At 51.2% G+C, this 24,692-nt stretch overlaps 2 protein-coding genes across 2 annotated transcripts; both read left to right on the top strand.

The window, feature by feature from the left end:
* Positions 1-3,315: 3,315 nt before the first annotated feature.
* Positions 3,316-15,463, top strand: adamts5 (ADAM metallopeptidase with thrombospondin type 1 motif, 5 (aggrecanase-2)). The gene is given in 9 exon segments (XM_084668351.1): positions 3,316-4,633; positions 9,335-9,467; positions 9,649-9,816; positions 10,464-10,747; positions 12,110-12,293; positions 12,439-12,614; positions 12,935-13,110; positions 13,231-13,583; positions 13,586-15,463. Coding segments are annotated over 9 exon segments (2,907 nt in total). The 5' UTR covers positions 3,316-3,523; the 3' UTR covers positions 13,909-15,463.
* Positions 15,464-17,558: 2,095 nt separating this feature from the next.
* adamts1 (ADAM metallopeptidase with thrombospondin type 1 motif, 1) lies at positions 17,559-22,986 on the top strand. Its single transcript, XM_084668270.1, has 8 exons — positions 17,559-18,568; positions 19,457-19,797; positions 19,921-20,053; positions 20,186-20,643; positions 20,769-20,955; positions 21,144-21,322; positions 21,571-21,746; positions 21,858-22,986. Exons 1-8 carry the CDS (start codon positions 17,947-17,949, stop codon positions 22,588-22,590), a joined length of 2,829 nt encoding a protein of 942 aa, XP_084524396.1. The 5' UTR covers positions 17,559-17,946; the 3' UTR covers positions 22,591-22,986.
* Positions 22,987-24,692: the final 1,706 nt, after the last annotated feature.

Here is a 24,692-nt window from a genome sequence, read left to right on the forward strand (position 1 = left end):
TTGCAGTGGCGTCGGTAGGTAACCTTTGACCCAGGGGAGCAGACTCTGGCCTGGGCTTGTCTGCAGCTGGGTACCGCAGCAACCGGTGACAAGGGTGCACCGGCGACAAAACAAAACACCAGGCAGACCGGCGGGGGGGAGGGGATCGTTCTGCACGGGGTGTTCCCAAACCCGCCATCCATACAAACAAACGTTATTGTCATCCATATGATTTCCCTGGTATCATCCAAAGATCGCTTTTCACCCTTGCGGTTGTTAGTGGTTCATTATGCATGAGGGGGAGAGCGACGTTGAGGAGAGAGGGAGAGAACGGGACAGCGTGAGACAGTACAAGAGTGAGTCACGGAGATGAGGAGAGCGCTGGGGGGCAATACTGACACCACCACTTAGCCAACTGGTTATATAAAAGGCTCCTGTGTCAATTGGCTGTATTGGTTTCCCGAGGCCAGCGAGCGTGGATCTGGGTTGGGTTAGCAGCACGTGGCTTCGCACGCCCGTCGTGCTTACTATGGGACTGCACGTGGGACCTTCCCCTGTGCATTTGTGCATAGCTTTGTGTGTGTGTGTGTGTGTGTGTGTGTGTGTGTGTGTGTGTGTGTGTGTGTGTGTGTGTGTGTGTGTGTGTTGGTTGAGGGGGTGGTGGTTTTTACCCATATGGTTCCCTGGCATACTTCTGTTTCAGATGATCAGGATTATAGATGATCCAATGGTTGTGTGTTTGTGTGTGTGCGAGAGAGCGGGAGGGAGGGAGGGAGATAAACATTGGGGGATATGTGCCAGAGCTTGTGTGTGTCCGTGTGTATGCTCATATTCTTGCGTGCATGTTTGTGAATGTTCTCTAAATCCCACCTACATCTCATTGCACTTTATCCCACATCTTCAATCTGCGCTTACTTCTGTAAATACCGATGATCTAACTTCTAGTATACAGTACGGGGGCATTTCTGTTGATCTAGTATCCTTTCTGAGGGCTCTGTCTTTCTATCCTAGTGCATCAATGTATTTCATTTTTTGAACAAGACACAAGCGCATAACCTCCCTACCATTACCCTTCTGTACTCACACACACACACGCGGTAAGTGTCTCCTAACTGCTCCCACCATGGTCGTTCCACTCATCACCGGTGCTTCCCCTCAGACTGAACCCAACACCAGTGTCTCTCCACAGCCTCGATCCTGGAGCCTCTCACATCACGCTGTCCAGAACACACACCCTGCACACCAGGGTCAGCTATAGTACCCCTGCACCGCCCCCCCCCCCCCTTCCTCCAAAACACACACACACGCTGTATAAACACACATACTGTGCGTCCACACATACAGAGATACTGTCAATTTCACACACCGCTCGCACACAGAGCACAGCGTATTGCCGGAACATACTGTATGTGGACTGAGCAGGCTGCTGTGGAGTGGAGGTGTCTCGCTGAGTTAAGAGCTGACGGTTTGGTGAGAGAAAGAAGTGCAGGGGTGGGGGGGGGGGGGGGGGGGCAGGGTAGAGCTCCTACCTCTGTTGCAAAACCCTGGTTGTTTTGGACTTCACTTGGCCTGGTTACCGGATATACTCCCCAGAGGTTTACCTCAACAAGTGTGTGTGCCATTGACCTACCCATTCGAGCTGCACGCTTTGTTTTCCAACGAGGTGACAAGCGAGAGCGTGCTTCCCCGCTCTGCAAAACGGCCACTCTCGGAATGGGCCGCTCCATTCTTGGTGTGACGGGAGGAGTCGGCATCGGGCGTGTGGCTCAAACCATTTCGGGCGCGAGGTTGGAGAAGAGGCTTATGATTGTGGGCACACGGTGTCCTGCCCGCTCTTCCTCTCCCAGCGTAGTGCGCCACATAAACTGTCACGTAGAGCTGGATTAGTCCCGAGCACCGCACCGTCGTGGAGGTGGATCCACTCTGCCTCCAAATGCTACGTGTGTCGTTGAGTCTGAGTTGGGGAGGAGGTTTCTCGCTCGTCTATGTGCCCGTCGCTGACTCTTGGCAGTTGATGGGCCCCAGGAGGTTGTTTACATCAGTGAGTCAGCATCAGCAAACAAACCCATCGCGAGGACGCGAAGGAATCGATGCGCTATGAAATACCCAGATGGCACGACAGACGAGGGAGGTGGGGGAAGCTGGGACAGAGGGGGGGGGGGGGGTCAGCCTGGCATGTCTGTTTCCTCCCATTAAAACACGAGAATAACTTTTCCTGGCGCTCGCGCGCTTCCATGAAAAATGGGGAAAAGTGACAGCAGCCCTAGAGTCTTGTTCCCCCCCCTTCATCTTCCATAGATGCAGCCCTTAACCTGTCCCCACACCTCCAGCGCCGCAGTCCTCTCCCTTTCCTGTAACATGCCTGGTTATGTGACATACCCTTTTTCTTTCCCCCGCACTGGCACTCACATACAGTCAAGAAACTGTGAGCTCTATTCTGGAAATGCTATAAATTATCAATTTCTCCACAATTGTAGAACTCTGCAGACAGACACTCTCTGGGCACTTTATAGTTCGGTCTTAAATAATTGAATCCAACTTCTATCCAACTTAAAATAAGCGACACGTGTTTAATAGAACCGTTATTTAAATGTCGGGATGATTCTTACTCGAGCCATATAGCAGAGTCTGTGTGAGTGCTTGTTGTTGTTGATGTTGTGGTGGCTGGGATCATTATGTCACGGTTGAATGACATGACCTGCAATAGTCCCACAGTGCCGAGTGAATGCCAAGCTCTGGCACTCAATGGTCGGTTTTCTGTGAACCAAGTAGCTGCGGGGACTATTGCATGGCGCTGGGTATCAATAGAGCCGTACACTTTTTTTCCGTCTCTGTCTCACCAAAACAGGAGCGTATTTTTATGTCACTGAATAGCCCGTGTGCGCGCGCACACACTCACGGGCTGCATGCACGCGCGGCCACAGCATCCTCTTCACTTGCTGTCAAAACACAGACGGTTCCAAGAAGCTTTGTAGGATGAAGTAGTGGATAAATTCTGGTTTCCTCTCAAGTTACCTCTTCTCTTTGCGTCTCGGCGCCGGGATAGGACCATGGACTTCAGTTGAGTGGGCGAAGAGATTAGGAAACCTAATCTCTTCACTTGACTTATTGGCTTTGATTTCGGCAGACACGAGAGACCGCAGTGTAAGAGAAAGAGAGAGAGTTAGAGAGAGGGAGAGGGAGAGAGAGAGAGAGAGAGAGAGAGAGAGAGAGAGAGAGAGAGAGTAGGGGGTGGAGTGGCGAGTGAGCGCAAAGGGGCCGGACTTTTTCTCTCTGGTGCTATTAAGAGGAAACTTTGTGTTTTGTTCTCCAAGTTCAGCTCAGTGCTCTAGCCTATAGTGTTCTCTTGTCTGCAATTCTCGCTCTTTATCTTCTCCAGATCTTGCATTTTCCGGTGGGGTTTAATACTTTGGTGTGGACGCCGAGACGATGCGCTGTCAAACAGGACCTGTTCTCAAAGTTTTCATAACTCGCTCTATCTTCCCATGGTTGTTTTAGTCGGAATATAAATGCTTGACAGTGCACGACTCGTGTTGGGTTAAAGATGACCCGCTTCTTTTTCACTGTGGTCATGATGGGGGTCCGGATTCTTTTTCTGTGCGTTCTGGAGTTGAACGTAGCCAATGCTGTACTTGCCACCGGTCTCTTTTCTTTTGGAGCCCTCGGTCCACCTGCAAACGACTCGCTTCTCACACCTGCCCGACGGAAAGAGGGTGAAGTGCGAACAATTGACCGGATTTACCATGGGGGTGGAAAAGTTGGTTACCTTGTGTATATGGACGGAAGACGATTTCAATTGGACATGGAGAGAGATGAGTCAGTCTTATCGCATCACTTTAATCCTAAATATGTGATAGCACTGATGGGGGACGGTGAGGCTTCTGTGCCTCTACATCGGGAATGTGTTTACCGTGGGACTGTGGACTCCAACCCCGAATCCCTGGCCGTCTTTAGCCTCTGTGGTGGGGGTCTGGAGGGCTTTTTTGCAGTAAAACATGATCGTTACACCATCACACCACTCATCAGAGCGAAGGGACATGAAAATGACGTGCGTGTGATGGAGGACAAGGACGCAGACAGCGCGCTCCACTTATTCACGAAGGAGAGCTTCAGCTTTGAAGCCATGCCAGTGCGCGAAAGCTGCGGGACGCGGGAAGGGCGCGAACACAGGGATGCTTCTGGGAAACGGCGACGTAAGGGCCGGGGGAAAGGAAAACGGGACCGCAGCGGCCTCGCCATGGTAGGTGAAGCCCACAACTTAGCCCAAGGACGGAAATGGTGGACGCGGTTTGCCAAACCGGCTACACCAAATTTAGGTAACCGGCGCAAGAGGTCAGTGTCCCGCGCCAGACATGTGGAACTCCTCCTCGTCGCGGACGAATCCATGGCCAAGAAATATGGCAAGGACCTGCATCACTATCTACTAACATTGGCCTCCATCGCCTCTAAGCTGTACGGTCACGCCAGCATCGAAAACCCTATCCGGCTTACCGTGGTGAAGGTGGCCACGGTAACAGAGAAAGAGAAGGGGCTGGAGGTGTCCAAGAACGCGGCCGCCACGCTCAAGAGCTTCTGCAAGTGGCAAAATCAGCAAAACTCACTCGATGACGACCACCAGCAGCACCACGATGCCGCCATCCTCTTCACCAGGCAGGTAAACAAACAACGCCATGACCGGAGCTCTGTTCCCTTCCATCTCTCACCTGTTAGACTCACTCACGGGGGAACCGGGTCCGTTTCTCCCACGCACCGGACATGAGTGCATAACGCTGTGGTGTTATGCCAAGTATGACATCAGTGTTCATAATTAGTTCTTTAGAGCAGGTTTGAGCCTGGTTATTAGATGTTTTCCAGTGCAAGTGCGCAATTTAAATTTCGAAACCGTGAGGTTGCCTTGTGCTTTTTTGTCTCTCGTTCTCTCGATCTTTCTCTCTGCCTCTAAAACTCCGTCTGTGTTTGTGTGGATACTTGCGCGTGTCCCTAACACGCATAAAACAGTATTTCCCGAGCTTGTGTTTTTCTGGGCAGCCTCCTCTATCTCGCTCCCCCCTCCCAGTCCCTTGACAACCAAGTCTGGAGTCAATGTGATCTCTCTCGCGCCGGCGCCGTGCACGCACATTCCTCTCAGGGTCGCAGGATGTAGTCGAAATCAGCTGCTGGTTTAGAATATTTTCTCAACCAGAAGCCGTACAGGGAGCCAGAACTTTTCCCTCCCCGCCCCTATCCCTCTCTCCTCCACATTTTTGCCGAATGACTTTTCCAGCCTATGTCAGCTGGGATGGAGCTGTCATAAAAACAAATATCTCCACCCTGTGAAAAGCTCTCGGTTTACCTAGACCACACTCATCCAGCCTGCCTTGTCCCTTCCCTCGTCCAGAAAGCCACAACTGCAGCAACAAAGCCTCGTGCATTCTCCACTCCCTCTGGTGTGGTTTTTTTGGCGGTTAGCCTTGGTCGACGTGTCAGATGTCTTGCCTTGGGTTGCAGCGGGTGAAAGTCATGCAAGGTCTTGTCTTAAAGGAGATTAGGCCAACATCATACCAGGGTTAGGCGGAGGTTGGTGTATGTGTGTGTGTGGGGGGGGGGCATTCCTTGTTTGTAGGTGGGTGGGAGTGGCAAACTTCTTGCATTGCTGACATCTCAGCATCGAGCGTGTCAGCTTAGCACCGCTCATGCATGCCTGAGGCGGGCAGAGGACCCCGACTGGCACAGCTCCTCCGTGCCAAAGTCTCGGTAACCGCGCCAACGTCTCGGTAACTCACCACGGGCCGAGCCTCTTCTTGGCAGCCTCGACCCTTCCTTCCCACCTGCGGGGGTAAGGTCGGGCACAGTTTGGCAGCGGCCCGCACGGCAAAGTTGCACCACCGGGGGGCGTGACGCAGTGTTCACCGCACCCACGGAGTGCGTTATGGAGCGTATCCAGCCAGGTAGGAGAGAGGTCGGCGACGATCCCAACCCCCCACCGTCCTCACCCCCAGGGTGGAACGGGGAGTGCGGAGCCAGGCCCTCCTATCAGCTCCCCCGTCTCTTCCATCATTGACATGACACAGGTCCCCTCCCATAGCGTCCTGCCCTGTACCATCCAGAAAACAAGCGCCTTGTGAACGCTCATCCAGACCCGTCAACATGAACGAACGGGCGGACCATTGTGGGCCACTTTCTCCCACAGAGTCAGACCGGCCATTGTTTGAGAGGGGAGAGGGCAACAGAGTTTCAGGGGACCTCGGTTCTTTGTGGTCGGGTCCAATTAAGCGGGCATCTCCGACACCCCCGGGCCCTGGATGAGATGACCCGTACGCCGCTGTCACCAGGCTCTGTGCATACCACACCGGGGCAGAACAACGGCTACATTGAGCCCATGGTCGTATGTTGGTGTGTGCGTGGGAGTGTGTGTGTGTGTGTGTGTGTGATCATTAGATGTTACGTCACAGGAGTGCCCGGACGCATGGGTGCTCTCTGTGTTGCGGACAAAGCGTTACTGTAGAGAGAGAGTTCTCCTCTGTCAGAGAGAGAGAGAGAGAGAGAGAGAGAGAGAGAGAGAGAGAGAGAGAGAGAGAGAGGGGGGGGGGGGGGAGGGGGGAGTGGGGTGATGGCACACACAGACAGAACGCCGGAGGGAAGGCAACCAAATGATCCCAGTTTTTATTAGGATATCAAGAACCGGCAGTTTTGTTTTCCTTCACAAAGCCAAACTGAGAAAGCTTCTTAAATGGAATACGCAGATAACCGATTCCCTGAAAGATGAACCCTCGCCGGGGCTACTCTAAATCCGGGACAAAATTGCAATTTTGTGGGGAGTGCCTGTCTCTCATGAGCTGGCTTTGAGGTCAATAACTTTATACCCTCGGTTAGAGTGTTTGGAACAAGTCCATTAACTCCACTTAGCAAGGTCAAAGGCGTGAAACGTACCTAACAAGGTTCTTCCTGTATTGAAGTATTCGGACCGAAAGGAACACTGTCCTCTACAACAAGCGTCTTGTCTGTAGACCTCATCTCGTGGGCTTCGTCGACACTGTCGGGGGTGTAGGCACAGGAGGAGGGGCCAACACGTGAGTGCGAGAGTGTTTTGGGGAGACGGGATTGTGCCCGATGTGCTTTACCGTGCTCGTCTCTGTGCTCCTCTCCTTTGCCTCGCTCTCATGTTTGTTAGGAGAGCGTGTATGTGAGAGAGAGATGTGTGTTTTAGGTCTTCTTGTTTGTCTGCCGTGTGTGGTAAATGTGTGTGTGTGTGTGCGTGCGTGCAATACCTTACCCTCTCTCTTCCGGCTGTCTCTGTTTGTTATGACAGACCTCTGCTTTTCACACATTCTATATTTCATCCCACTACATTGACAGCCTGCAGATATCTCTCGGATGTAACTTTCGGCCAATGAGGCCCAAGGAACAGGCTGGAAACAGCCCCTAACCTACCACTGCTGCTCGGCAACAGCATGTGATTGGCCATCGCCAAAAGTTCACTCGCTCACAAGACAAGAGTGACTGTACATCGTGTGACAGTATTCACGTGTGAATGTTTGGGTGTCTGCAGATTTGAGTGTAGGCTGTGAATGTGTCATTGCCATGGATGTCAGGAGGTTTACACATTGTAGAGTTACTGAATCAACCTGACCACGAGTCACTCTTAGCTGTGTGGACCTGTCAATCATGTCACACAGGCTCGCCATTGGCTGATATCTAGTTACCCTGTCTTTTGATTGGCAGCTTGTTGTGTGGAGTCTGTCTCGCTGTTTTCCATTATTGTATGAGGTCAAACCACAGAGGTTACCTCCCAAAGGGGGATGTGGAGAGTGTGTGTGTGTTTGTGTGTGTGTTTGTGTGTGTGGTGTGTGTATATACGTGTATGAGTGTGTGATTGACACTTGACTTTACTCAGAGTGGCAGCATGTTTTTCTTACTCATTGAAGGTGTGTTCCCATGTTTGACCCAAACTAAGACGCACACACACACAGTCTGCACCTCTGATCGTCCCCTGACCTAGATACTTCGCCACCTGTTCTCATGTTGTTCCTCCCAATATGTCTAGACCTCCCTGTTCCCTCCATTCTTTCCTCCACTCCTTTCATTTCCTCCATCTCTCCCCCGGTGTCTGATTCCATAACTTATTTCTCTTTCCTTCTCCCTCCCTCCTGCCATCCCTTCATCTCTCTCCCTCCCTCCCATCCTCTCTGGCTCCCCCTTTCATACATCTGTGAAAGGTCTCAGAATGAAAACAAGTCTGTCCAGCTGAGAGGGAGAGGGAGAGGGAGAGGGAGAGGGAGAGGGAGAGGGAGAGGGAGAGGGAGAGGGAGAGGGAGAGGGAGAGGGAGAGGGAAGAGGGAGAGACCACACGTTGACCAACCCCTTTGAAAGAGTGAGAGGTGCAGGAATAGAGTGAGACACAGGGGGAAAGAGCCAACTAATGAAAACCTACAGAGAAGAACACCCAACCAGGCGTGCGTGGTTTGGTTAAGGGTTTCCGAATGCCTGAAGCCTTTTCACTCCATCATTGGCACAAGCAGAAACTAGCAGGGGCTCTACAATGCACCCAGCCAAAAAATCATTTGACAGTTTGGTATTTGCCTTTCTCTTTGTCTTGATGGTGTCAGCCCCACACTAACTGGCCTGCACTGGGCTTCCTCTCCTCTGCTGTCTAGTGTGCAAGAGGTTTCCCTCCTATTGGGTCATGGGTTTGAGGCCCAGAACAGAGACGGGTTTGTTCCTAGAGTGTTCCGACTGGGACGAGTGAAAACACACAGTCCAGAGAGACTCACACACACCCCAGAGAGACTCACACACACCCAAGAGAGACACACACACAGCCCAGCGGGCCTGTCAGCACCACTTAACATGAGGATTCATCCTGTCCCCAGGGTGTGTGTATTGGAGACTAAGTGTGCACATGTGCGTGTGTATGAGACCAAGCGGGCACTTGTGTGTGTGTGTGTGTGATCCCGCAGAGACACAGCCTGTGATTGACTGATTGATTCCTGTGTGGAGCCGGCCAGTTGGGGCCCCCAGGGGCCCATGTGTATAGATCTGTGTGGGAGTTGGCGCATGGATCAATACACACAACCCTCTGTAACCCTGACAAAACGGGGGAGGGGGAGAGAGAGATAGAAAGTGAGCAAGACAGAGAGAGAGACATAGAGAGAGAGACAGAGAGAGACAGAGAGAGACAGAGAGAGAGATAGAGAGCGAGACAGAGAGAGAGACAGAGAGAGAGAGAAAGCATATTCGAGGAAATGAGAGGAGAAGACATTTGTGAATGCCAAAGAATGCTTTGTGTGTTTGTATGTGTGTGGTGTGTGCACGCGTGTTTGTGTGTGTCCTGCCCTCCCCCCTCCCAAGTAACTCATGTTTGAATACACCTCCGCAGGACCTATGTGGGCACCACTCGTGTGACACACTGGGCATGGCGGATGTTGGCACCATCTGCTCCCCAGAGAGGAGCTGTGCTGTCATAGAGGATGACGGCCTCCACGCTGCCTTCACCGTGGCACACGAGATCGGTGGGCACACATCCTACACCTCGCTCGCGCACACAAATGCTCCCGCTTTCTTCCTACACGCATACAGACAAGCTTGCACACTGGCCATACACGCATTTGAACTTTACCACACAAAACAAACACCTCTCAAACACACACACACTCAGACACACACCTTCATAGCTTGTCCCTCCGTCCCCAGGTCACTTGCTGGGCCTCTCCCATGACGACTCCAAGTTCTGCGAGGAGCGCTTCGGCGCCAGCGGAGACAAGCGCCTCATGTCGTCCATCTTGACGTCCATCGACGCGTCCAAGCCCTGGAGCCGCTGCACGTCCTCCACCATCACCGACTTCTTCGACGACGGCAACGGTACGCAGGGAGGAGGGGGATGGAAGGAGGGCTGCAGGAGGAGGGAAGAGGAGGGCGTGGTTTGGAGTGCTTGGAAGGTGGAGGGGGGAGGGGGAGATGTTGAGTGGTTGAGTGATTTGTTGTGAAGTGTTTTCGAGTTCAGTATACTGTAGATATCAGTCTTAAATGAGACCTCATATATCTAGGGTGTATAAGTTACCTGTGACTGCTAACATCATGACTGTTTCTTCATCCACTGAAGAATACTGGTTTGATTTTGTAGCGCTGGCAGAAGTCCATGCTAGCTGTCAGTGTTGTGTCTCTGTCACCTAAGTGACAGACTGAGAATGTAGGCTGACAGAGCGTGATAAACGACTCTACCAGACAGCACCCAACACTGTCTATCAGGGTAAACAATATTCTCTGGTCTGTGAAAATAACAGATGATCTCTGTCTTCTGTCTTCTCATCCCTCTTCTGTCTTCATCTCTCCATCATTCCCCCTTTTCTTTCCGTCGCTCTCTCTCTCTCAATCCTCTGACCCTTCCATACTTCCACTCTCTTTCTTTTTTCTTTTTCTTTCACTCTCTCTCTCTCTTTCATCTGACCCTTCCATACTCACCCACCCTCCCTCTCTCTCCATCCATTCCTTCGTTCCCTCCTCCGTAGCCGAGTGTCTACTGGACTCTCCTCGCCAGCCTCTGCTGGGCCCGGAGGAGCTGCCGGGCCAGAGCTACGACGCCGTGCGTCAGTGTCGCCTGGCCTTCGGCCCGGAGTACACGGTGTGCCCGGGTATGGATGTGTGTGCCCGCCTGTGGTGCGCCGTGATCCGGCAGGGCCAGATGGTGTGCCTGACCAAGAAGCTGCCAGCCGTGGAGGGCACCCCTTGTGGCAAGGGCCGCATCTGCCTCCAGGGCAAGTGTGTGGACAAGACCCGCAAGAAACACTATTCGGTAAGCTCGGGGGGGGGGGGGAGATGGATGTAAGGAGACGTGGATGGAGATGGTCAAACCGAGGTGGAGGAAAGGAATGGGTGAACAGGGAAGAATGTTTTCTGTCTGGAAACAATGGGAGTACTTTTTAGTGTTCTGTCCACACCTCCGGAATCTACAATGTCAGAGAGACAGAGAGAGAGAGACAGAGAAAGAGACTGAGAGAGAGACAGAGAGAGAGACAGAGAGACAGAGAGAGACTGAGAGAGAGAGAGAGACAGAGAGAGAGACAGAGAGAGAGACAGAGAGAGAGAGAGAGAGAGAGAGAGACAGAGACAGAGAGAAAGAGAGAGAGAAAGAGAGAGAGAGAGAAAGTGAGAGAGAGAGAGAGAAAGTGAGAGAAAGAGAGAGAAAGAGAGAGAAAGAGAGAGAAAGAGAGAGAAAGAGAGAGAAAGAGAGAGAATGAATCTCTGGATTTATTTAGTAACATGACTGAATTGATTCATGTTGTGGTTTGCTGGCCTTGACTGAACTGAGCTGAATTCAATTTAGAGTTAATGTGTTGATGAAATGATGTGTGTCTAGATTTATTTTTGGTTTGGCGGGTTTTCAACGACCTGTGTTTGTCAGACAGAGAGAAGAATGTTGTCACTGTGTGTGTGTGGCGCGTGTGTGTGTGTGTGTCACATGACATAATAAAGTAAAGCAGTCTTCTCTTGGCAGAAGTCAACGTCCAGCAGATTCAGCCTATTTATCTCTGTCTCCACTTAATTTGGGGTTTTTATCACCAACTTTGTGTGAAAGTCTTATATTTTTATTATTAACACTTTAATGAAGGATCATATGATTAACAATTGAATCTCTGTCGACAGAAACAAAAATAGCCTCTAAGGATGACTAAAACTGTTTAAAACTTGTTTAGGCATACTGATGTTCGTCCTGGCCAGTGTATCCTGCTATGACTCCCTGTGCTCTGGGCTACAACGTGAGCTAACATCAGCAGCTAGCACGTGAATTAGCTTTAGCAGCTAGCTGCCTGCAGGGGATTCCCTATCTGAGCAGGCTCATGTGCCTCTGAACACGACCCGTATGACTTTGATGGTTGTCACAGTGCTGCTGCCGCCCTCCCCAGGCCATAGTCAATTTCCCCCCTGTTTGATTTCTCCCTTCGTTCACGTGGCTTGGCAGACCGCCAAACCGACATCTAACATGCTCGAAAAGTAACTTTAATAGCCCTCCCTTATCTTCCCCCCTTTCTCTCTCCCCCCTCTCCCCACTCGTCCCCCTCTTTTCATCCACCTCTCCCCTCTGATCTCTCCCCACGCCCTCATATCTTCCTCTCTTTCATCTTCCCTCCCTTCCTTTGCTCCTCTCGCCCCTCAGGCGTCGAACCACGGCAGCTGGAGTTCTTGGGGGTCGTGGGGCGCATGCTCGAGGTCCTGTGGAGGGGGGGTGCAGTTTGCCCAGCGTCTGTGTAACAACCCCCCGCCCAGGAACAACGGGCGCTACTGCACCGGCAAGAGGGCCATCTACAAGTCCTGCAGCGTCACGCCCTGCCCTGTCTCTGGTGAGTCCTGCTTCTGACAGACCGGACCGGCTCCCACACACACACGCAAACACACACACGCGACAACACTCTGACAACACATTCGCAGAACGACAACTGTTAATCCCAAACCGAACCCGAAAATCATTGTGGAACTGTCCTGCAGCTAAGAGTTTCCGTCAGGAGCAGTGCGAGGTACGGAACGGCCCCCAGACAGACCCTAAGGGGGTGAAGACCTTCGTGGAGTGGAGTCCCAAGTACGCGGGGGTGCTGCCCAAAGACGTGTGCAAGCTGACCTGCCGCGCCAAGGGCACCGGCTACTACGTGGTGTTCTCTCAGAGGGTGAGAATGACGATGATGATGATGATGCTGACGATGATGATGATGATGAATATGATACTGTGATGATAATAATGAAAACAATGGTGATAATGACGGATACGGTACTGATGATAATGACAACAAGGGCGATACTGATGGATACGATACTGATGATAATGACAACAAGAATGACGATGATAGCGAGGGCAACCACGACGACAACGACGATAACGATGACCACGATGACAGTGAGGACAGTGATGACCCGAATGACGACGACGTCCGTGACGACATTTGAACACGTGTTTGTGACATTTGCCCCCCCCCCCCCCCCCCCCCAGGTGACAGACGGGACGGAGTGCCGTCCGTCCAGCAGCTCGGTGTGCGTGAAGGGGAAGTGTGTGCGCACGGGCTGCGACGGCATCATCGGCTCCAAGCTGCAGTTCGACAAGTGCGGCATCTGTGGAGGGGACAGCCTGGGCTGCGTCCGGGTGGTGGGAAACTTCACCAAGAAAAGGTGGGTCGATTCATACGGGACGGAACCGTTTGACGTTATCTTTTGAGGTAGCTGTGCGCGAAGGTCAACGACATGACCTCTCTCTTTCTCTCTCTGTCCATCCATCTCCCTCCCCTGCAGTAAGGGCTACACGGACGTGGTGAAGATCCCGGCCGGTTCCACCCACATCAAGGTCCGCCAGCACAAAGCCAAGGACCAGCAGCGCTACACTGCATACCTGGCCCTGCGCAAACCCGGGGCAGACTACCTCCTCAACGGCAAGTTCATGATCTCCACCTCCGAGACTATCATCCCCCTCAACGGCTCCGTCCTCAACTACAGCGGCTGGAGCCAGAGGGACGAGTGGCTCCACAGCATGGGCCCCGGGGCCCTCCGCGAGGCCCTGGTGGTCCAGATCCTGGCCACCGACGCCAAGAAGCCCTTGGACATACGTTACAGCTTCTTCATGCCCCGCCGGACACCCCCTGCCCCCCCCCGCCGGCGCCCGCCCGCTCCGCGGCCCAAGTTACCAGCGCCACCGTGTCGACCATCCCAAGGAGCAGCAGCAGCACCACGACCGCCGCGCTCAGATCCACCAGTGCCCTGCTGGGTGTGAGCCCCACGGGCCCCGGGCCCTCCACACCGGGCCCGGGGCCTCAGTGGGTGACGGGCCCCTGGATGAGCTGCTCCAGGACTTGTGACACGGGCTGGCAGAGCCGCACGGTGCAGTGTAAGGACCCACAGGGAAAGCTGGCCAAGGGCTGCACGCTAGGCGCACGCCCCTCCGCCTTCAAACACTGCCTGGTGAAAAAGTGCTGAGGTGACGAGGACCCCGGAAAGTGTGGGTGAGGCGGCAGGCACACACAGACATATGGAGCCTGGCACCAGCCACAGACAACAACCTCCCCCCCCCTCCCAACTTCCAATAAACCTTGAGTTTGTATGTGTGTTTCCACTTCATGTTTTGTGTGTCTCTGTTCCATGTTTTGTGGTTCATTGTGACAGCCTGGCTTGTGTGTGGTGAACTCCTGAACATGGACTCCTCTCATCCAGCTCTCTGAACCCCACCCAGCCCCCTCTGCCCCTCCGCCCTCTCCTATCTCCACCGCATTCAATTAGTCAATTCATCTACAGACCAGGAAGTGGACAGGGAGCACAGCCACGACTGGAGACCAGGGATTGGACCGTACTGCCACTCAACCGATAGAACAGGGACGGTGCTATGATGTCAGAGCAGGGACAGAGAGAGAGAGACACAGGGACTCAACAGAGGTCTCTTAGAGACTGACTGCTCCTCTCAAACTGCCAGGCATGGATGACCATGGACAACAGAAACTACAGAGCTCACTGTCCTGAGCCTAACCAGGACAGTGACATAGGATTACATGTTTGGGGCTAAGCTTGACACTTGATAGTAGTATGTGTGTGGTTGTGTGTGCGTGTGTGTGTGTGTGTGTGTGTGTGGGTGTGTGTGTGTGTGTATGACTATACCTTACATGCGGTGTGAACCAATAGTGTTTTTGTCTTCTGTATCCTGATGGGTCTCTGGCCTCAGATCCAGTTGTATCAGTATCTGGGTACGAGGGGGTGGTCACCATTTGGTCACTGTGTTTCTTAGCCTCTATATTGTCTGTGTGTCAGTTTGTCTGTTTAGGAACAACGCTTATCCTCGCTAGTATGACAATGTGTGCCCTGGATACTCGCAAAAGCAGCAAGAGGGAAACTAGACCAGACATACCTGTCCAGATACAGCTCTCACTCTCTGTCTTTTTCTCTCTCTCGCTCTCTCTCTCTACTGTATCACCCTTTCAAAAGATTCCTAGAGAAACCAATAGTCAAACAGCAAGAGGACATCTGACCACATAAACATACCTCGTAGCATTTCACCCTTAAAAAGACACACACACACACACACACACACATCAGATACATAATGTAGACACAGGTCCAAGTAGCTTGGGACTGTTTCATTTTTTAAATACATATATAGCATAAAACACCTGATATACTACATATATTCACAATCAAATGGAATTAAAGAGCGCACAATCATTCACAGCCCACACACAATACACGGTCCTAATAGTCCACAGGATACTAGATGAGTCTGTAAACATCACTGTCTGACTCCTGTCTTGGGAAAAGCCCCTTTCGCTGAACGACAGAAACACAGCACTGAACTTGTAATTTATTGTTTGTACAACTGGTATGTGAAAAGGAAACTTGTGATGAGTTTATTTATTATTATGGTAATTTTGTATCATAATTACTATTTAACTAGGAATATGACTGTGCAGAATCATTCCTTTTTAAGAAAATAGTGTTTTTTAGTAATCTACATGAATATATGTACATAAAATCTATATATTTAAAATGTCTGTGTCCAACTCATTCCTTGGTTGTTGAAGTTTACAATGATTTGACTCATTTAAATCCGCTCTTGCTCACCTTTGACTAGCACATCTATCTTGAATTTAAAGAAAGCCTACGTTTGCATATCAGAACACAAAGCAGAGTTGCAGGTTCCTGATCTGGGAAATGTAACAATGGATGAATACCCTTTCTCGATCATAGTCCCATCTAGAATAGTGAAGACTGAAGATGAACAGGTCAAGTCCATGCAGGGGCAATTACCCACACTGGAAGAACATCTGTGGTCAGACATCCCCATCAGCAGGTGGAGCCAGAGAAGCAACCAGTAGGTCTAAGATGGAGTGTATTCATCCAATCATTAGGTCATCCACTTCATCACAGCAACTCAGTAACAGTTTTGAATTTTGCCACCACCTGATCTCTTTAATATGCTAAATACATCAGTCACAGAAATACATGTAAGTGACATATATAACGGTGATGACTATGATGATTATGATGAAAGTGATGATGGTGATGATGATTATAAAGACCATGATCATGATTCTACTACCAATTGTATAATCATCCATTAAATTGTTATAATATATCTCCCGCCAATCAAAGACCACAATGCATATAGCACAGTTAATTATCAGTCTAAAATGTCCAGAAACATTTGATGTTTCTAAATCATCTTTTATCAAAATTGCACACGACCAAACATTAATTCACATTATGTGTAGCTCTGCGACTTATGTAAACAGAGGCCGCTCTCAAAGCAACTGTCTCACAAAATACGGTCAAGTAACTCAGGTCAAATAGCCTACATAGCTCAAATTTGATGTTGTAACGCCATCTACTGGCTTTGTTGGCCAGGTATATCCCAAAGCAACCTAAACCCAGAACGCAAACGCAACAGTTGTATGGAATCCTTTCCGTGGCTCGTGGCTGACATCTGCTGGACAACACGTTCTCAAAACTGTTAAGTTTCTACGACCTGTTGCACTTTAAGGTGGTCCACCCAGACGTAGGCCTACTCATGACTTTGAAATGAAATTAATGTGTGCAGAAAACACGATTTATTAACCCCGATGTTTGTGTCACACGTTTATCAAGGCATGACATTGGTTTAAAGTTGGCTTTATAGTGAAACAATAACAAAAGTCTAGTACAACGAATTCTGAGTAGAGTTCTAGAAAGACCACCTCGTACTTGTTCCGCGTCTTTAGATCTTTATCTCTAAACCATTGATTTTACACATAATCCCTGAGAAATGCCATGGTGTTCCCAAACTAAATAGGCTACTACCGCTTCTCTCTATACTTATAGTTTTTTTTTTAAACATTCACAAGACCATACCATAAAACTGTTGTTTTAATTATTTTTATGAGGGTGTCACGGACCAATATTCAAACTTTTCACAAATGACGTGACTGTCACCATTAAATGCCGTGTAATCCGGGAATGATTGTCCTGGGAATATCCAGGGTCACGGAGCTGAACAGAGAGTTGATGCACGGTGTAGGAAATGGACAACGAGGGGAGGGGGAGAGAAAGGGGAGAGAGCTGCTGCGGACCCATTGGTTTGTATAGAGAGGGAGTTTGGTTCAGTGGCAGTTCCACCTTAAGAACCCACCGGCCTCTATTCGCTCCGTTTCCCCATTTAGAGCTACGGAAAGCCGCCACGGCGCAATGACAAGATGCGGATAGTTTTCGAACCCTTGGAGCCCATGGTTGCCATGTCTGACCTGCCATTCTCCGTCTCCACTCTCAGTCACCACATAAGCCATGATATCACTACATTACAAATGAGCAACCTAAGTTTATAAGGTGGTTACGTTCGTACAGTATATATAAGCCTATTGTAAATTGAGATTTGAGGGAGATGGAGGAGAACGAAGATTTAAGTCCCGCCTACTAAAAGAGAAAAGTTTTCTCTGCCAGAAGCCTACTACTCCCAATGATTGATTATAATGGCAAGTCTCCAACTGCTGCGTTTTGTTGCGCACGAGATTTTGCCTCTAACAGATCAAAGCTTCTTCAGGAAAGGGGTGGTCCCGAAGAGGAGCATATATAGAGAGCCGGGGTCTGTCTGAATGCAAGGCAAGAGCAGAGCATACTTGACGGGACAGCAGAAAAAACCTGCCCTGAAGTCACCTAAGAAACTAACAAATATTGAGTATTCCAGAGATCCAGAAAGACTCACTTACGCTCGGGGGATTTGGAATTTAATCACTGCTGAAATTGTAATACTTGAAGATAAAGAATTAAGTAGGCTAGTACTGCAACATACTGTACCACGGCAAAATATACAGGCACGTTTAAATGGGCATTGCACTGGATTTCTTTCTTTTTAGACTTTGCGCGTAATTTTTGTCTATTCTTCCAGGAGGTACCTATAAATTGCGTGCACGGATTTTAGAGGGGAGTGTGCACGGATTTTACTTGCGTCCACGCAGACACTTGAATATTCTTTTCAACTTTTGAGGATCTGACAGGAATATGATGTCCTTTTTGTGCGTTTCGTTTGGTTTTATTGCCGTTCTGTGCGTAAGCACGGCGGACAGCGCATGGGAAGAAAGCACAGTGATACCGGTTAGACTCGACCCAGTCGGGCAAGAGGGCAAAACCGACCAGTGGCGGACTTTTTCTGTAGAAGAACGAGAAAAAGTGTCGGAGATGCGGGTCTACCGATTGGACGTATTTGGCAAACAGATGGTTTTGGAGCTTGAGCCGGACCAGACCTTCCTCGCCCCGGGGTTTGTGTTCCATGTAGTGGGTAGCCCTGAGCTGGAGACCCAGCAGGAATCTGACAACGCCGCCGAGTCTCGGTGCTTCTATTCGGGTACAGTCAACGGAGATGCGCATTCTGCCGCTGCACTTAACCTGTGCCAGGGACTAAGAGGCGGATTCTACCTTGAAGGGGAAGAATATTTCATCCAGCCCCAAAACTTCAGCGACGCGCTCTCCGCCGAAGAGGACCTCCACACCATCCGCCGGAGGGGCAGGGCATCTTTAGCCGAGGAAGGTAGCACGAAGTGTGGGGTCAACGAGGACGAAGACAGGGTGCCAGAGAACCTCGAGAAGAAAGTCAAACCCGATTCCACTACCTCAGAAGAGAAAGGTATGTCTCAACTGGGGGGAACCTGCTACTAAACCTTACCTACTTGCTCAAAGTTTTGGTTTAAACTCATCTCAAACGTCAATTTGCTGGCCTTTTAGAAAGGGTAGGCTATATTTGATCCCAAACACTGTAAATATCTGTTTTGCATTGTCATAAGCGAATGAATCAAATGCGGAGGGTCTTGAAGAATGCCCTGGGGAGATCTTTGAGGCATGATGAGTTAAAAGTTCTTTAGCAGTTTAGTTGTATAATGCGAGCGCATTGGTGCGTTGCGAGGGTTAACGGAGAATTGGCTCTGAACTGACAGTACGGCGGGCTGGGAGGAGAAGGGGGAGAGAGGTGCTGAGGAAAGTAGGGGAGTGACCGAAAGAGGGAGGTACTGGTCGGGGCCGGGGCTAGTGAGACGTGTAAAACTCTCCCCCTGATACCTACTGAACGCTGTACGGGCCACCACCGCCGGCAGACATTTTCATAAGAAGGATTTTTTTCCACTCTCGCATAAGTTTCCTCTAGAAAAGGTCAATTTAGGAATGTCTTTAGTAGGTGGGGCCGGGGTGGTGTGACGCTGAGTCACTGCAGCTCGAGCAGCTCCAGGCACTTCCGGAGAGCTCAAGCTTCCCACAGAGCTGTAATTCCTCTCCGTTTGATTCTACACAGTCCACCTTGCCTTCAATACCATACAATACGAAATCAACCCAACAAGAAGCGGAAATAATCGTTTTCAGTCCCTCAGTGGTATGGACTGTTACAATCCAAATGGCATAGTCCATCGAAATTGAGATAGTAAAAACAGATAATACATTTGAGCAGTCTCCCAAATATAAGGACCTTCAAAACCATTTCCACCATGTCAATTATACTGACCTATCTCCCTCTTCTTATCCCCAGCCCACCATAGGTCCAGGCGTTTCGTGTCGACACCTCGCTTCCTGGAGATCATGCTGGTGGCCGACCAGTCCATGGCGGAGTTCCACGGCGCAGGCCTCAAGCCCTACCTGCTGACCATCATGGCGGTGGCCTCGCGCCTCTACCGCCACCCCACCATCCACAACTCCATCAGCCTGGCCGTGGTGAAGCTGCTGGTGGTGTACGAGGAGGAGCACGGACCCCAGGTGTCCTCCAACGCCGCCCTCACCCTCAGGAACTTCTGCCAGTGGCAGCGGCAGCACAACCCGCCCAGCGACCGCCACCCGGAGCACTACGACACGGCCGTGCTCTTCACCAGAACGGTGAGTCCGACACTCCACACCGGCACCGCCCGCTTGTCCCGCCTCGCCATCAACTCCGTAGATGTCTGTCTGTTGGGGGTATAGGTTGCCAGTTTTGTGACCGTGTTTCACCGCCTCTTGCAGGATCTGTGTGGCGCCCACTCCTGTGACACTCTGGGCATGGCAGACGTCGGCACGGTGTGTGACCCGGACAGGAGCTGTTCCATCATCGAGGACGACGGCCTTCAGGCGGCGTTCACCGTGGCCCATGAGCTGGGTAAGAAAACCTACCCTACCCCCGGCCTTCTGGACTCAAAAACCACCTTCTCTTCTCTCCACCTCTCGTATGAATCTCCACCTAACCGACGAATCTCTTCCCATCCCTCTCTCTCTCTCTCTCTCTCTCTAGGCCATGTGTTCAACATGCCCCATGACGACGCCAAGCAGTGTGCCAGCGTCAACGGCGACCACTGGGGCTCCCACATGATGGCGTCCACCCTGTCCAACCTGGACCAGCAGCAGCCCTGGTCCCCATGCTCCGCCCTCATGGTCACCTCCTTCCTGGACAATGGCCACGGCCAGTGCCTGTTGGACAAGCCCCACAAGCCCCAGGTGCTACCCCAGGCGCTACCGGGCACGGTCTACGATGCCGACCGCCAGTGCCGTCTCACCTTCGGCGAGGAGTCGCAGCACTGCCCGGATCTGAGCACCACGTGCTCGGCCCTCTGGTGCACGGTCACCACCTCCAACGGGCTGCTGGTGTGTCAGACCAAGAACTTCCCCTGGGCTGACGGGACGCCATGCGGCCACGAGAGCTTCTGCCTAGCGGGCCAGTGTCTGACCAAGAGCCAGGCGGCACGCCATCAGGTGGGTACCATGCAAGCAACGCTTGCACCCTTGGTTTGGGGAAGTGTTTGTTTTGGTTGGAGCTAATGAACGATGCTAGGTCCTAGCTAGCTTGTGTGTGACCTTTCTGTTCTGTTGGGTTTCAGACGCCAGTGAACGGAGGTTGGGGTGTGTGGGGTACGTGGGGAGACTGTTCCAGGACCTGCGGTGGGGGGGTGCAGTACTCCTTCAGGGACTGTGACAACCCTCTGCCCAAAAATGGCGGCAAATACTGCGAAGGCAAGAGGATCCAGTACCGCTCTTGCAACACAGAGATCTGCCCAGACAGCACCGGTAAGAACAAACAACTGAGAAACATGAGCATCAATGCACACACAAAGACAGTTTCTATAATACATTCATGACATGAACAATTGTTGTTTATCGTTTTTTATCCAGGCAGTTTTGCCTCCTAGCCTAGCCAATGCTAACACACTAGCCGACATGAACTTATACCTCTCTTTATCTTGTTCTCCGTGCAGGCCTGTCGTTCCGTGAGGAGCAGTGTCTGGCCCACAACGACATCTCATCCCAGGTGTCGTTTGGTTCCGGAGACGGGGTGGAGTGGGTGCCCAAATATGCTGGTGTCTCTCCTAAAGACCGCTGCAAGCTGATGTGCCGGGCCAAGGGCACAGGCTACTTCTTCATCCTGAAACCTAAGGTGAGACTCAGATCAGGTCCGAGTACAGCAGGATAGAGAATGTCATCCACGGCGTCTCAATACTGAGCAGAACCGTGATCGTCTGTAATGGAATGGCACTTGAAAGCCTAGACAGAATTTGATTCACTCGACACCTCATCCCTCTCCCAATAGCTGCTGATCGGAAGGGTTAGCAGATGTAACAGACGCTCACTATTCAAACTGGGTTAGACATTAACATTCTGAACATGTCTCTCTTCTGCCCCCAGGTGGCCGATGGCACACCCTGCAGTCCCGACTCCACCTCGGTGTGTGTGCAGGGCCAGTGCGTTAAGGCTGGCTGCGACCGCGTCATCGGCTCCAGCCGGCGCTTTGACAAGTGCGGTGTGTGTGGAGGGGACGGCTCCACCTGCAAGAAGGTGTCCGGTTCTCTGGAGCGCTCCAGGTGAGAACTTCATCTATGTCCTTCACCGCCACTCACACACGGTTATAAACTCCGCCTACTCTACGCACTTCCTGTCAGAAGTTTGACCCTCCAGTGTTTGTATCTCCTCAGGCCTGGTTACCAGGATGTTGTCACCATACCCGCCGGCGCCACCCACCTAGACGTGAAGCAACGCGCCCCCGGTGGCGGTCGCCACGACAACAGCTACCTGGCCGTGCGTCGCCAAGACGGCACGTACCTGCTGAACGGCGACTACAAGCTGACCACGCTGGAGACGGACATCGCCCTGCGGGGGGCGCTCCTGCGCTACAGCGGCTCGGCCACCACGCTGGAGCGCCTGCGGAGCTTCGCGCCACTGCCCGAGCCAATCACCATCCAGGTGCTGTCGGTGGGCGACTCCCCGCGACCGCGCGTCAAATACAGCTACTTTGCCCCCCGGCCGGCCCCCGCCTCGCCCACCAACGGCGGCCGTCGCCACTCCATCAACGCCATCCGCGAGCTGGTGGGGGCGGAGTGGACCCTGAGGGAGTGGGGGCCTTGCTCGCAGAGCTGCGGGGGTGGGAGCCAGCAGAGGGAGGTGCTCTGTCTGGACCCCAAGGGCCGCTCCTCGGGGGAGTGTCCCGAGGAGCTCCGGCCCCTGCCCTCTCGCCCCTGCAGCCACAACCCCTGCCCTCACTGGCTGCCGGGCGAGTGGTCGGCCTGCTCCAAGAGCTGCGGTCGCGGCTTCCGCAAGCGCCCGCTGCGCTGCGTGGGTCCGGACGGTCGTACGTTGACGCACGAGAGCTGCGACCCCAAAGACAGGCCGCGGCCCCTGCTGGACTTGTGCAACCAGGGAGCCTGCTAAAACGGGAAGGAACCGCTGGGACTCATGTTCACAACCCCCTCCTCCCTCCTCGCCGTCACCTGAAGCCCAGCTATCAAGAAGTCAGGACTCCCGTCGTCCCTCGCTGCCGACCCGTTCTGCAGCGGCCGGTCTGAACAGACCGACAGGCCTATCGGGAGAATGTTTACGTCCTGCGCAGGTCCCTTGGGGTTCTGATGCCTCCACAATGAGACTGCCAAGAGATGCTCCTTCCTTCCCTCCCGCCACCTAGAGGACAGACCAACTATTTCGGTCCGCCTTGGCTCTTCCACCTCACAACCAACAACTCCACAGACTTGTTGCAGCTGCCTACCCTGGCACCCGGGGGGGCACAACACTGGCCTACTGTGCCCCCCTCCCTCCCTCCCACCCACACCCCCACCCTCCCTCCCCAGTTGGAATAACTGAGGTGGAGAAAGAATAGACTGACACTTCTTTCTTTTTTGTCTAAAAGCATGCTGCTTTACATGCTAATGTCATGCTTGTGTGTTGTTTATGTCTGAGTGTATTATTTGTGTATGTGTGTGTGTGTGTGCTGTTTGTCCTAGCTGGACTGGACAGACGTTTTGAGAGGAGAGGAGGTCGTATGGAGATGATGTAGTTGTATGAAATTGTTTTGGTGATTGAGATGTAGGAGATTGGAATGAATGGATGGCCTTACAGCCACACATTGAGCTCAAATGGAACTCCCTGATCCCATATCAAATCGGTTCACGTCACACCACCCGGCATCCTTATAATGGCTTGCGCTGCTACTCAAACATTCTTGCCTTTTTTGAGCCACACATGCTAAATTCTTGTCATCATGCCCCTGTATAAACACCCGATGTGAGGGAATATGTCAATTGACCAAAGAAGTGTGAGAGGGTTTGTGTGTAAGGGACAAGTATGCTGGGTGTGTGCGGGTGGAGATATAGTGGAGATATAGTGAGACTTCTCTCCTGCTTCTACTTCATAAGTAAGTCTCTCCTGCCTTCTGAGAAGGTATGTTTTTCTAATGAGTTCCTTTTTTTGTACAGAATATCCAGAACATTATTTATTTTTGTACAGCCTGTTAAATATAATCATGTGGCTTTTTAATATTATTGTATTTTTATTTGTTATTATTATTGAAATAACAGAAGGATGTAGATTCTATAGAGTATTTATACAGTATTATATATATGGTCCCTAGGTTCATGAATAAAATATCGCATTGACCTGTGCAATGTCTCCAGAGTGATGTGTCTTGGTACACCAGTTATACACACACAATGAATACACACACCTACACACACACACATATGAATCCACAGACTTACAAATAATATTTACATGGTTACATCTGCCAAATAATGGCAATCCTTCCCAAATAAAGGCATTTTAAAATCAAATGAACTTGCATCACTTATTCACTAGGTGGCAGCATTATGGAGGTCCCTGGAAGCACTTCCATCAGACACAAAGGACGTCATCACCATAGCTGTGAGAGGGTATAGAAGACAGTTGTATTCGCTCCCATTTGGGAAACCACACAATGTGTCTTCAAATCTATATACCATGGCTGTCTCATGTCCAAATTGGTTGCACTGACAGATAAGCAGCAAGCTTAACATTGTTAAGTTCATTTCTCCTTTTCTGAAAGCCTCTCAAATACCCTTGAAGGCCCTGCGTGCTTTTTTTCTTTTTCTTTTTTTTTTTTTTTTGGGGGGGGGGGGCAGGCCAACCAACAGCCACACGCTTACGCCTAAACATACGGATGCAATCATCTCTTGGGTTTCAGGACTGTGTGGGTGGCATCTCTATTAAACGTTTAATGCCCATTAGTTTATAATGAAGGTGAACTTGATTACTTGATTAAAAAGTACCTTTTTCAAAGAATGCACCCCTCTGTAGATGTGCTTATCTATTAAGTAACCCACACCGCCGCTGCACTACCATGTCACAGGCTAAAATAAAGATTGACATTTATTCTAGTTTTCGTTTGGTTGGTACTTCCATTACAAATCTCCCAGAACTGCTAATATTTTTCCGCCCTATCAAAGCCTATCGCAAAGGCCTTGGGCAAAAGATCGACTCACTTTGTAAATACCTCACCACTGGCA

The sequence above is a fragment of the Hypomesus nipponensis genome, chromosome 12 (assembly GCF_054491055.1).
Source record: "Hypomesus nipponensis isolate SF chromosome 12, ASM5449105v1, whole genome shotgun sequence".
Classification (NCBI taxonomy): domain Eukaryota; kingdom Metazoa; phylum Chordata; class Actinopteri; order Osmeriformes; family Osmeridae; genus Hypomesus; species Hypomesus nipponensis.